At 34.4% G+C, this 15,245-nt stretch overlaps 1 protein-coding gene across 7 annotated transcripts in view; it reads right to left on the reverse strand.

The window, feature by feature from the left end:
- The window catches only part of GRIK2 (glutamate ionotropic receptor kainate type subunit 2), a 480,740-nt gene that overhangs the window by 293,560 nt on the left and 171,935 nt on the right, over positions 1-15,245 (reverse strand). For 6 of the 7 annotated variants that reach the window (XM_030042616.2, XM_030042625.2, XM_030042654.2 and 3 more), the window contains one exon: positions 1,627-1,794. The exons of the other annotated variant lie outside the window; for it this stretch is intronic. In XM_030042616.2, coding sequence (XP_029898476.1) covers positions 1,627-1,794 — 168 coding nt within the window. The remainder of the gene's footprint in view (positions 1-1,626; positions 1,795-15,245) is intronic. 7 annotated transcript variants of the gene reach the window in all.

Raw genomic sequence — 15,245 nt, forward strand, 5'->3', positions numbered from 1 at the left:
AGAAGGGGCCAGAATTAAGGAGCAGCCCATTTATTCACTGTTGGCTGAGATGGAAAGAGTAGTCTCTCTCAGAACCTGCTTTAATCCAGCATCCAAAACACCAGAATAACAACTCAAAAATACTTTGTTAAAAGTGTTGTTTGCCTCTTTCTTCTTCCATATGCTCTCCTCTGCAAAGAAACCATCTTGCTAGGCACAAATATTTAGCCCATAATATTTTTCATAAATCAAAGCATCTTACAATGACTAAACTGTGTGTATTTCTGTACAAATATGGATATTGTCTCTTTTCATACCTAACAACAGTCTATATTAGAATTATTTAGCAAATAAACAGATAAAATGGGTTAACAAGATTAGCTCTGTAAGTTACAGCAAAAGAGAAAAAATTTTCTCATAATTTTTAAACTGAATCACTATTATATTACACTTTTAAGATGTACTTCATGTACATTCACCCTGACACAGCAGCTTTTCCCTATGTAGCATTTCTAATGTGGCATCAAATGTTTTCATTCATCTTAGCCCACTGTAACACCAGAAATCCCTTATTGTGTAAAGCTTTCATTATTTAACAGTTGGGAGTGGCATGCTGGGACCAGATCACTTGGCAAATTTAGGCTAGAAACCTGTCATAAGAAGTACAGGTTGACCTCTGATTCTTTCATCCTTCTTATTTTCTTGTTAAGGATAACATTCATATGAAATTGGCTCTTCAATTTATAAAAAAAATGTTTTTAAAGGACATGTAATACAGTGTAAAATTCAGTCCTACTGAGTTCTGACACCAGGCTTTGTATTTTCTCCTGTAAATACATACTGAACTTGTTGGGGTTTGTACTTTTTCGGATATGGCAAAGCTGCAGTACAACTTGCACCTATTGTCATAGACTTGAACGTAAAACAATCTGAAAACTTCAATTTTTGTGAGAATCAAAGATTTGAAAATTTAGGAAAAGTGTTCAAAACTATTTTTAACTTTTAATTTTTCTTTAAACATATCATTTATAGTTAGGAGAAAAAAGCTGAACTCGGGCCGAAACATTTATCTGATAGCAAAATTCTTAAGCACAGACTTAATATTTAGGCTTATTTTTATGCCTTGTTGACATAAGATGCACAAAATTGCAACTATTTGTTCCCCTTTGAAGCCCACACCTGATTAACGATGAGACATTCATATGCTAAAGGTATTTGTGGAGATGTACATAAAGTGATTGAATGCTTAAAATTGAATTGGAGCCTTCTTCCAGGTTCACTAGAAATTTGAGGCACTTGGCATTTTCCAGGACAAAGTCTGGAAATAGTGTTTTCTCACTCCAAAGGAGCTGGTCTCAAAAACACCCTAGTCACAAAGCTCAGAAAAATTTATTTCATATTTTGAATATTTAAAGAAATAGCTTTTAGACAGGGGCAGTGGGAGCAAAGGTGACAATGTAGTTTTCAAGCAGTTACCATTACAGCCTTCAAAGGTTGGTCTTTAAAGCAGTTCTTTGATGTCAGCCACCAACTTGTACAGTGTCATTGCACACTGCATATGGCTTTATTGGACAGATATTTTTTCAGGTAGATAAGCCAAGTGAGTCTTAGTTGCTCATTAAAAAAACTAAATATGCAAAAGGTTACCTTTTTTGGATGCTTCAAAACTGTCATAGAGATTTATCTTTTGGGTGTCGTATGTTAATGTGGTGTTTGGCAGAAGAGTTCTGTTTCTGTTGATTGTGTTCACAGCAAATCTGAAGGCTAATTCTTCTGCTCCCATTGGACCAGATTCCACACACTCAAAAATGCCTCCTGGTAGTGGGAGAAAGAAGAAAGAAAAAACCAAACCACTAGTAAGCCAAAATGGCATACAAGTACAACTTTAATCATCAGTCTGGGAAAAGATTCATCAGCCTGAAATTTTTAACTTAATAAACCTCATAGAGTGCAGCTCATGAAATTATCTCATGATTTTGGTGAGGTTTGGGTCAAACCATAAATAACCCAGCAACAAATCAAATCAAACTTACCTTAAAGAAAACCTGTTTGTTTTTTTTTCCATACAACATCCATTTTACTATTGTGAATAAAACCAGTGTGGCAATATGAACTAACCACACTATTTAGAAGCAAAATAGGAGAGGGATGAACAATAAGTAATTATTCTTTTACGTAGTTAAACTTGAAATGATTACAGTTACCACTTCCAGATCAACCACCACCTACATGTATGTGGCAGGGGGGAGGGAGATTTCTGGATTCTTGTTTTCTACTGTTCTAGACTTATGATACAACTATAATGAACTGGAGAGTTCACTGAAAATGCAACATATAAAAGAGCATGGAACTGGGATGCCCCAAACTGCCTCCAGAAATGAAGATGTATACGTATTTTAGCATGACTGTGTGCCTGAACTGATAAATATGTTGAGCAAAGGGTTCAAATGTTGCTTTTTTTGTACTGAGCCATATGTACATGCTAACCTCGTTCTCAACAAATACAGCAATCTAAGCAACTACACCCTGCATAAGATCTATCACGCAATGAAGACATCCCCAAACAAAGCATACTGCTGGAGTAGGACATGCCTCAAATGATAATTTCTAGAACTCTTCTGAGCCAGCCTTAATCTTAAATGAAGCAAATAAGTTTGTGAAACAGTGCTGTGCTTCAGCTGTTCTTTTCCTCATTAATGAGATATCATTGCCCATGAAATGTAAATTTATACATACTTTGCGGTAACATCATTTATTCTTGGGTCTGGAAAGGCCAAGGATACAGTGACAATAAAAGTAATTTGATATGTCCTCACTATGGTGACATGGAATGCCTCAAAAAAACAATGAGTATTCATACGGTCTCTTTGGTCCTCATGCTAACAGCATCTGTCAATACTAATGGATGGCCAATGGCCATCATCTGAAGATCACTAATTACAAGCCAAACATTGTACCTGTGCAAGAAATGTTTTTCTGCTTGCTTTCTCCTAGCTTGTGCTTATTCATTTCCAAAGTAATGTTGCTACCTGGCTTTGTATTGTCTAAAAAAAAAAATTGTTCAACACTCTACTTTCTCAGCAAGAAGCTCTCAGAATCTGAATGTACAGGAACTGAGTCAGACTGAACTTCACAAACTACAGTCAGTTTGTAAACAGTCTTGTTGAGCAGCTAAGTAGATAAACCATTTCTAAAGCAAAAAGAATGTGTATTTAGTTATCAGCTGTCCCTTTCTGATACTATCAAATATGAAAAGGCTTTTCACTTTTGCAAACCTCATGCCTCTTCCAACCTATTTCCCACTACAGGATGGAGGTGTTAACTTTTTTCCTGCAGATGAGGTCTTAAATTCCTGGTGAGAGCCCTAGGGACAGATGCTCAAATCATATTACTTTAAAAGCACAAGCACTAACCCCTGAGATGAGATGTGACTAATAATTAAACATTAGTCATTTAAAACTGAGAATGAGACACTGATGGGAGAGGCAGACGCTTAAGAAAAATTTAGATACGTAGGGAAATGATCTAAACTGACTGAGTACAGAATGTGTATATAATCAGTAACCAATATTAACAATACTTCAGAAGCTAAAGCAAAAGAAACTTGGATAACATTCAGGTAAATATAGGCTTAGTACACTTTAAAACTAAAAAAAATTACCATGTTTATTTGCACAATAGTGCAATATTAACCTGAAAGGCAACCTACTGCTTTTGAAATTAATGAAGTGCTCTGCTCAGGAAAATGTAGTCTGATAGACAAGATTTTGGGCTGCTTAAGATTTACAGCACCTAAACATTATAAATCAAACTGTGACATATAGGAGGAACCTATTTTGATTTGGGGCAAATTTTTAAAAATTGCTGCAGAAAGCTAAAAATTAGTGAATAAATGATAAGTATTAAGAGACAAGAAAAATAAAAAGATATTTCCATGAACATAATGAAAACAAAGATAGATTTTATAGGCTTTCCTCAGGCATCTGGAAAGCAGTTATTCAAAGATGTTTGAATAAATCAGTATCACACAAACAGTTATTTAAAAAAAAGATTATATCCTAAGTTACAAGGGATTCATAAAGGGAAATAAGTATTACAATACCTCTTTATTCTCCCTGAAATTTTTACATTGGAAGATTTCTTCCTTAATTTCAATGTGTCTGAAGCTCAATACAATCTTCCTTCTTTATTCCTGTATTTTTTATTCTGCTCATTTCTAAATTCTTGAGATGGGGAATTCCTTGTCAAAGATGCTGCCACTATTCTCAGTATAAGATAAAATAAATAGAAAAATGGATTTTGACCTCTTGTATCTGCGTAATTCCTAATGGTAGTGACAGTCCATCACATAGTAAGACAATTTTATGAAGATGACAAAGTCTCTATCTCCTGCGCGCGGCAACGACGTGTAAATTCCCATGTGCACCATTCAGTGGTTTCTTCCCTCACTCACACTTTCTCTGTCCCTGTGATAAATGTATGCCCTGCAAAGCTGGCAGCATATGGTCTGTCTATCTCAGGGTAAATTTCCATTCCTAAGGAACACAGAGGTAGAGTAACCTGTTTCTGTTATCCTATGATTAGGATATTCTGCTAGGAGGAAGGAAAACATAGCTTCTGATTCCTGCTCCTGAATATTTTCAAATTTTACACTAGATAGACACTGAATTAAAAATAAGAACCCTAGAGGAATATAGATTAGACCATATATTTGCGGTTTTCTAGCTGTTTGCTAACTTGTAGGATGTCAAACTTCCACTAGGCTCCTTTCATTTAAGTTTAATGCTGCTTCTGTATCTGTCCGCTCAAGCAGTGGGGGAGGACCATCCCATAATTAAATATTTTGGATGCTGGCATATGTAGGTTCATCTTAACCTTCACACTAAGAGTACTCAAATCAACAGGTTTTCAAAGTGCACCATGTCCTACTGATATGCAAAATGACTGAAAATCCCAGGCTCCTCCACAGTGAATAACAGCTGCTAGCTTTGGCCAACCTAATACTGCATACAGGGCACCACCATTTTTTAATTGAACATCTAAGCAGTTTAAATTGAACTCACACCCTAATCGGAGCAGGAGCTTAGGCAGACACATGTCTGCATTCTGAATATAAGGGTATAGTCACAAAACAGCTCCTCATTCTCCAGATGAGAGCCCTTTTATGTGTGCACAGAAGTCTGTGTTTCAGATATTTTCAGGATGCTCAGCAAAGGCACATAAGTAAGTTCAGACATTGACAGGATTAGGAGGTTTTATAGGCTGCTTTCTCCATTGCTGCATAAGATACAAGTAGATACTTATCTGGTACCTTTAAACTGCCTTGGCCTTACTGTTATGTTCCTATATTTGTTACTGAATATGTAAATAAATAGCAAAAAAATACTTTGAGTATTTTTAAGGAAAATATTGTGTAAATCCACTGGCTTAATGCTAGGAGACAAGCTACAAATTACACTGCAATTTTTATAAAATGGAAAGGAAATGAATAAAAAGGATTGGCTTTCCACTTCAGGTATACTCAATTATAAAGGGTTAGTGGTTTCCAGAAGCTGTTATAGCATACTGAGTTGTGTTGTTCCCTTCTAAGCAGGCTGTTCTTTACTGCTGTTGTACCTTGTATTCAGGATAGCCTTAATAATCAAATAGAGGAATGCACTGTGTGCTGTCAGATAAGCGGACAGAAGAATCATAAATCTTGCCATTGATATGTGGACAAGCAGCCAAGCTAATGCCTATCTCTGTCTAACAGCTTGAAAAAATGCAGGTGTTGCGGTTTGTCTTATTTTTAACACAGCTTATACACCCGTAATAGGCAGAAACATCAGTTCTCATACACAACCAGCAGCACATTCTAGAGGAAATGGCTGAATTTTCACTGCTACCTCAAAACAGAGACAGAAAACTTAAAAGGAGTAGTAAAATGTGTATTTAATGCTTAGCTTGCTTTAATGGTCTCATATATGACTTCTTCATTTAGAACGTTAATGATACAGCAATTCATCTCTGCCCTATAACAGTAGGGCACATGGCATCACGTAGCTACAGCTCAATCTGTAGCTCATGAAGTTTTAATGACTGTGTACAGTAGGTGACTGCTGTATAGCTGAACACTTCTTCAAGTTTTCACTGTCATGATAACCACTTATCAAAAGCTCACTAGATTTTAGTAGTGATCAACACCTGAAGAATCACAGTGATGGGGAATGTTTAAGACAGGCCAATCCAAGCCAGATATGCAAGAGCATTTGTAAAACAATCTTTAAATACTGTATCTTTTGTAGTAACATCCAGGATAATTCAGATCTCCTATTATTCTTGATCTACTAGAACTGCTTTTACTGAACCTGAAATCCACTAGAATTTTTCATCACAGTTGTCACTATTGAAAAAACATTTATATGACCAAGTTCTTTTACCATAACCAATAGGGAAAATCCAGTCATCAGTGTAATACAGATGCAGTAACAGTTACTTCAGAAACAGAAACCACTAGAAAAAAAATGATAGTAATATTTTATCAAAAAGGACAATATGTAGTGTCCAAAGTAGTAAGAGTAATGTAGATGTCCTTTTCATTTTCCAAGGGGAAAAAAAACTGAAATAGTTTTTAGAAAAACTATAAAGTAAAAAAAAATAAATTGTTCTGAAATTGTTCAAATGAAAAACCCTGCATTTGCCACCAAAAAAGTTTGAAGAATTTCCATTTTTAGTCTACAAGTTATCTTGGTTTTCCCCAATTTTCAAATCATTTTCTCAAATGCAAAATCCAAAGGAAAAAAAATAAGTCAGCTTGCTACACATCTTGGCAAAAATTAACGAAAAAAGATTGGTCCTGCTCTTAACTACTTAATTTCACATATAATAGGATAACCAACAGACAGAATTAAAACTTCCATGGTTTGGCAGTATCAGGAATTTACCAGACTAATTTTCAAATGTGAAATCAGGAGAGAAAAATTTAAACACAAACTTATTGTAATACAGCATTGTTGACATTAACGAAGTTATGGAAACAATAACATTAATCATAATTTCATTTTTAACTGTGATTTCCTTGTATGAAGATGTAAGATGAAGTTTCATTTTTTTCTAATAAAACAACTTGAAAAAGATCTCACACATACACACACTAGTTATTAATAGCTATATTTTCTTAACTTTATAGCCATATTACTGTTACTATGCACCAATCTGCACAAATTTAACAACAGCTATGAAGAAGGTGGTCTTTAATTAATACATTATAAAAAGTAACATCAGTGACATTGTGGCATGAACACCATTTTTTTAATGATACAGTAAATTTTAAAATATAATAATGTAAACCGATGTCTTAAGTAACATTAAAAAGGTGACTGAGAGCTAGGAATGAAATTATTTTATTTCTTCTTCCTCACCTCAGATCAATACTTTGAATTTAAGATAACTATGGTGCCCAGCACTAATCCTGATGTGACAAATAGAAATCTCTTATTCTGATTGATTATTTGCCATTCAGAAAACATGAACTCTCAGACAGTCTTTGTTTAAGTAACCTGGAAAGATGGGAGAAAGGAGTAACTGGTATTTGTGAACAAAGTATCTGTGAACAAAGTATCTGAGATAAAAAACTTCTTAGAAAAGTGTTTCAAGAGAGAATCAAGCAAGTCTATCGGTATTATACCATTAAAATATATGCTCATATCTGCTGTGTTCCAATTTTGAAATTGGCCATTTGGTAATCAGAGCCAATGATTATGCAAGGTGGTACTACATGTAGAGGGATAAAAAGGTCAAAAGCATATTATTGAGAGTTCAGTGGATGCTAGTATAATGTCAGCATTTCCAGAGATGGAAGTGATGGCTTTTCGGAAGTGTGAAGGGGCTACAGTTCTCCTAATACAGGCATAGCCAGGAGGCAGTGAGGAGGCTCATCCGAAAAACCCAGCATCACTGATGTGGCATGGATGATACTGGGAGCAGGAGGGATGGTAGATGCTGTGCTACAGCGAGTGATCAGGGTTGCTGGCTGAAGGAATTTTAACCTTAATCAAGTGTGCTATGGGCTGTACTGATAATCCAGTTTCAGATCCTGTTACGGATTGGAAAGCTACAGAGGTGGTTCAAATACCTGCATAAAGGTTGCCAGCTTAGACGTGTGCTTCCTATAAATACAGAACAAAATTACATTTTAGCCACTTATTTCTGTCTGGAACAGGATTTAAGAAAATGAATCATTGTCATGCAAGACATTAAAAGCAAATGAAAAATTTTCTTCTTGACAACCTTTTCCATAAAACAATGTAGTTTAAATGTTCATATCAATTTAGAATACAGCAGTGTGAATCTGGACTATACCATGGTTTTAATATTCCTTTTCAAAATTATATTGAAAGCTTTCTGAATCCCACAACAGCAAGAAGTTTGAAAGGATCACTTGACATAGAAAACTCTGCTTATTTGACTTTGAAGTCCTTTTTATGTGGATAAGCCACTGTGGGAAAAGACAGTACACTTCAGCAGTATCCTTTATCCATACCGAGTGTACACAGGGTTTGGAGGAGGGAAGCAGGACCTGGAATTTCTGGGGTTAATTTTCATTGCCACTGATTTCTTGTGTGACCTTGGACCAGAAGCTTTTCTGAAAAATAAATATCCCAAAACAGATGTAACAAACTCCTCAACATTGCAATAGAGGCACAATTATTGGAAAAACAGTAACACATTTTGAAATGAGACATAATTTATGTTAAAGGCATTTGTGGAATCAGTGTATGAAAGCATGATCACAGAATCCTGCAAATTTTGCTCTATAAAATGCATAGAAATATTACCTTCAGCATCTCAGTTATCTTTTCACCAATATTTCAGTGTAGTTGCATGAAACTGGCAAGTTTAAGACATTTTTCTCCTAAAAGGATTTGAATTACCCACAGATTTAAGGGAAAAAAAGTATATATTTTCTGATTGTACAATACATTAAGGGCTAAATATCCAGTCAATGTTAGGTTTATCCTGTTAATTTAATGTTAAATTATATATCAAACCAGGAAGAGTTTGTTTTGTTTTTCTTAAATGTGAGGAAATAATAAGGGATATTATGAGGAAATAATAAGAGTGGATCTCATTTGAACAAAAGCTTCTTTATCTTATAAAACTGGTGAAGAAGATTTTTAAAGATAAATGATAAGTATCTTTAAAATTGTATTTTAAATATAATTTGATGCATTCTAACATCTTCTTTAAGTCAGATGTGACAAATGCCACATGTCGGAATCTTACTTTCCATCAGCACAGTTCCAAATATGCTTTAAAAAGTCATAAATAAAATACTACTAAAAAAATATTACTAGATTGGAATATGCAGCATACCTATAAAACACTGCTTCTGACAGCATCTCTGTTTATGAACATTACTCCTTTCAGTTAGAATATCAACAGAACGCGACTAAAGATGACAGGCAAAATAAGAACACCTAAACACATTCATCTACAGTGTTAGAATGTACTATCTGTATGATTCCTTCCCACTTTAAGGATATACATTAGCTTCTTCTGACATGCTAAGCAATTTATTACAGAACACACAATTTCAGTGCAATTATCACATTCATGTAATATTTAGCCTCTCATGACTAGCAGTAACAAAAGGAAACAAAACACTAAATGAAATATGACTACAAAAATGGCCTCAGAAGATTTTGCTAAAATGTGCTTTTCATTACTTTGGCTAACAAAATGTTTTAAACAACACACCTTTGTTTCCTTCCCTTTTTCTAAACAGGCAGCCAACACCCAGATAAAAAGTTTTCAGTCTCCATGAAGAAAACTTTTTTCTCCAAAACTTCTTTAAAGATGATAAAATGCAAATTTAAATGCTTAGGTTTTACATAAATACTTTCACAATGATTAATGCAGAAGTCTTATATCTGTTTATAGGCTCCTTACTGGGGAGATACAATCTTCAAACTTTCCTGCTTATAGGTTTGAAGATATACAAATCATATACCATTTCATTTTATTCTAGAAAGAGAAATTTTTCACAGATAGAATCCTTCAGTAACCTGAAACAATTCTTATGAAGTGTGTTATCTAATTTAAGAGAGGGGAAAAGAAAAAGGACATACCTAGGCTTAAAATATATACATACACATATATAACAGAAGAGATGCAGAGTACCAAATTTCATTCTATGAATGGTATGAACTGTATGTACTTTTCACTGTCCACAGAATAAACCCTTTCATAACTGGATTTAGTATTGTAATAGTTCTTAATAGTCATTCTTTGGGCTAATGAAATAGTGTTTAGAATTCTATTGTGGAGAAAGGTACTACAACTGCTTATTTAAAGGACCCACGTTGCTATTATTCAGTGAAATACTTTTTCTTTCCACAGACATTTCAGATAAAAAGGAGGATTGTGGTATTTTTGCTGTGCATCGGCAAAGTAACCTCCAAAGAATCAACAAAAATTTGTTTCTTAAATGGAAAAAAAGTAGAATTCCACAAGTGCTCCTCCGTGAATAAGCAGGAGCAAGAACTGGTAAAGCCACTTGTTTAGCAGGGACTAAAAGCAGTGTGGTTTTGTTTTCTAAGGACTATATATATGAGATATGAAATAAAGGTTTCTTGTTCTGCATATGGCACTGTAAAGTGAGAAAAATGAAGTTTTTCAGTTATTTTCATATTTCAGGAAAATATTTTCAAATTTTAGTTTGCTACATTGTGTTTTACATTACTTCATAGTAATGCATTACTACTTCCTAACACTGCCATGTTAACGTGCATTAACTGGAACGGTTTATTGTTTCCATTTTGTCCTTACAGCCCTTAAAAGATAGATTTTCTTCAGTTCTGCTTGGAACATTTAATCATCTTTTCAAACTGTTTCCTGACTCTATTACAATTAAACAGTTTGAAATCACTGCAGGAAAATTTACAATAGTCATAAAAGATTTAAATAACAAACTTCAAAATCAGACTGATGGAAAAGTTTTAAACGTGACAAACATTTTTGGCTGTTACATTTAATGTTTCACTTCAGTACTCAAATGTTCAGTTTCCAAAAATGTTTGAATTAGAGAGTTGCTTAGAAATTAGGTCATTATCTTTTCATCTTAGTAATAATCTCACCAAAAGCCACTTTTGCCAAAGGTATTGCTACCCCTGTTACAACATGGTATGTGCTGCTACAGGATTATCATTTAAATACTTGGAAGCAATTTTCAGAAGACTAAGGTGGGTTATTGAATATTATTTGGAAAAATCGTCATTATTCCTGTCCCACATGCTTGGACTGCATAGAAATGGTACTCCTGTATTCTCTCAATTATTCCCTTTTTGAGTCTTCAGCCATGGGAGGGGAAAAAAAAAATAAATAAATAAATGAAAAAAGTGATGTGCTGTTAGTCCAGAAACAAGCAAATAGTACGAGCAAACAAGTATTAGGAACAAGAAAGAGATGGATCTGTAGTGAAATTGTTAAGTGCTAATATGGATAAAAGACGAAGTCAAACAAAACCAAAAACACTTCTTAACTTCAAAAGCAGAGATATTAGGTTCATCTGCTGCTAGACTGCAAATTTATTTTAGAGTTTTAAAAATACATTGGTTCAGAGTCCTTGAGTTCACTTATTTCACAAGTTAGACCAACAGTGAAACATACTACATTTTGTAATGTGACCTAAGATAAATTATGCATCTCAGTATGACCTATACAGACAGGACATTAGCAGAAGAAATTAAGACACTGCTCTCCAAAGAAATGAATGAAATGTACTATATCAACTCCATAAATAACAAGAAATATAATTATAAATTTAAAGCTCTTTGAAAGCTTTTGCATGCTACTTCTCTTCTAAATATTACACAAAAGATACACAAATTTTGCCATAGATTCATATTTCTAAGTAATTCAATTAATATGATAAATATCAATAAAAAGCACATTACTGTATATGAAAGTTGAATGCTTCAAAAACTGATAATTTATGGCAGATTCATGTACAGAACAGATTCTGGTGGGATCTTGAAGTAAACAAGCAAAAATATTTAATGAGGCACAAAAGTGTCTGTTTCAGTATGATACATATCAGAGATACTGATTCACTTCTCCAGTGATAAACCAGCGGTGTTTAATTCACAGCCTACAGAAATATTATTGGAGGGGCTGGGGGAAAGTGTCATACAGAAGCAGAAGGTCAAAACATTTGACCTGAAGCACAGAGATACCCAATACTTTACACTCCTCTCTCATTTGCAGTACATTTGACTGTCATTTGTTTTTCTTAATAATTACCCAATTATCTTTTCCATGAGAAGGAAGACGTTTGTATTCCTAATGACTGAAATGTGATCTAGATGTGCAAATGGTACTTCCACAGTATATCCTTTCACTCTGCTTCCACCTATATCCCAGAACTCAGCACTAGTTGTATCCACAGTTTGGGTTTAGATTGATCATCAATTATATACAGATATTTTATTAAGAGTCTAAATGCTAAGAAATTATTAGCTAATATGATAATTATGCTCTAAAAACTTGTTCATTAGTTTGATAATTAAGTTTTAATTACTGAATTAGAAGCCTCTTGGGAAAAATTGAACAGTTGTTTTGGCAGGAAAGCAGGAGTTATGCATCCTACCTTCTATGAACACTACATATGGATTAAATATTAACTGTTACATAAAGCAACTCTTCCTTTTTATTCTCTCTTCTATATATATTTCTATAGAGTGGCCAAACTCTTCCAGATAGATACATCTTTACCCAGGATACTGTCTTATCTAGTTTCACCACAGTATCAGCTTTACTTTTTTATTTACAAGGATATACTTTAAAAAAAAAGCCTAAAATGTTTTAAACCACTTTGTCCACAGTGAAGACTCATATTTGTAACAATAGAAGACTAGACAGTAAAAATACTCCATGTTTTTCTTCTAATTTACATGGATTAATAAGAAATTATTTTTTCATCCAGTATGATCAGTTTCTCCTCATGATGAGGCTTTTCTTTTTTAAACACCTTCACCTTCATGGAGGAGACAATTTTTTCAGAAGGAAAGAGATGTTCCATGAATCATAGGTATCATATAAAATGTTTTCTCAAGGAATCTATGTCTTACAACTGGATTTGTCAGTGTCCAATGAAAATAGCATCTTCACTGAAGGCCATTTTGGTTTAGGCATATATACAGGCTATCAAGCCACCTTCTTCACAAAATGTACCTCTGCAACCTCTGTTTTCAGGTATTCAAGCAAGGAAGCATAAATAGCGAGGAGGTAGGATATTGACAGAATCACTCCAACTATTTCCATCAGGAAAACAGTCTAATTATCAGCAACACAGGGGAAAAAAACAGTTTAAAACAGCAATCTGGAAGATAAATTCTACAGTAGTGTATAATGTTGAAGCTCTACTTTCACACTGATATCTTGTACATTGCACATAGTTTTAATCCCTGGGGGGAGGGTGTCAGGGAGGCAATGGTTGAAGCTGAAGATTAAGACACCTGCGTTTAAAAGCCCATAGGTGTGCTGGGAGTGCAGGTTCCCATTGTATTCAATAGATCTTGGAGAACAGTTCAGCTCACCTGAGCACAGTCATCTAGGACTCAATGCATATGTCCACATATGGGCTACCTGACAAAGCTGAAGCTACCCCTCCTGGCCTCTGGTACAGAAAAGGACTGTGTCTTTCCCAGGTCTCATGTCTTATCTACACCGATGGCTCTGAAACACAAACGCATCTCAACTTTTCTCAGTCCTTTTGCAGTTTATCAGTACAGCTTGCCCATTTCGTCTGCTAACTTCCATTGACTAAAAGGGGAGCTTGGGTACCTGGTACACATATGTATCTGACCCTTGAACCAAATCCTGCTCATTTCAAAAATGATATAATAGATCTAGAAGAGGTAAAGAGAAAGGCAACAACGTGTATAATGAATTTCACATAAGGAGTGAATGAGAAAGGATAATTCAGCCTGGAAAAGAGACAGCTTGGAGTAAGATAGAATTCTACAAAAATATATGTCATGCAAAGGGTGGGTACAGTTTTCGTATTCACTGTTTCTTCACATACCAGAACTAGAGGGCCTTAGCTGATGCTAGTTATAAAAGCATTCAGTGCTAATTTTCACTTTTCGCAAATATATGACTTAGGAAAACCAAACAAGGAAGATTTCAGCATAGCAGACAGTGGATATAGGTTACTGTCTCCTGAGGTGGCTTAAAATCCAGCAACAAGATAAAATAGGTCTTCTTTCTGGAGCCAGGGAATTTTGCTTCTTTCTGGTGATGTGAAGTTGTGATATTTGCAGTAGGTAACTTTATGTAATACAGGTTTATCTAATAAGTGGTTTGTATGCTGAGCAAGAGCATCTTTGAAACTGTTATCCAAATTCTCTCCATTTCATGTTTATTGTGAAGAGATGTATTTGTTCACCAGAAGTAGTAGTTTATCTAAAAAATTTAGTATTTCGCAAGCACAGCTGACAAAGTCCTAATAAATTTGCCTTTAGTGACACACAATAGAATTGAAATATGTTATTAAGATTTATCAAACAGAAAGGTCAGAGACAATTATATTTAATGTTTTGGTGGTGTCAAAACACAGTTACATTTTTACTACTTTCTATTTCTTCTATACTAAAGAGCAATGTGATTAATCTTCATTTTTTTTCCACTTAGGCCTTTATATTAGTATGAGTTTTGCTGTGTTAAAGCACTATCTATCCTTTTAAAATATGGAAAAGCTTGAAATAATTCTTATATTTGAACAAAGCAACAGATTATTTGAGGTTTTACTATTAGATTTCAGTTTAGGAACAGAAGTGATCAAAGTCTCATTATTAAACCAATTTTATGGTGTAAGTTTTTCATAGTACCTAAGACCAAAAACCACCAGCTTTTTGAGCACTTAAGTCTTGTGCAACATTTGGTCATCTGACTGTCATCATTCAGAAATTACACGGACCTCAGAAAACAAGACTTTGTTACCTTCATGCTTCTGTGTGGTAAGGAGTATCTTAAATTTAGTGCAGTTAGTGAATATGACCATTTTTATCTTTAAAAATGTTCATTTAGCTTTTTCTAGTCTTTAAAGATTCACATCTTCCACTAGTAAAGTCTCAGTGACAATTCTGAACCAGAGGGTTAGTTACATTGCACTGGTTTCAATGATTTTTGTTGTTGTTGTTGTTGTTTGTTTTGTTTTTATCTTGGGCTCATCAGGCCAGCAATTTAGTGTTATTTGCAGTCACAGTTAGTACTTTAACACTGAG

This window comes from Aquila chrysaetos, chromosome 2 (assembly GCF_900496995.4).
Source record: "Aquila chrysaetos chrysaetos chromosome 2, bAquChr1.4, whole genome shotgun sequence".
Lineage (NCBI taxonomy): Eukaryota > Metazoa > Chordata > Aves > Accipitriformes > Accipitridae > Aquila > Aquila chrysaetos.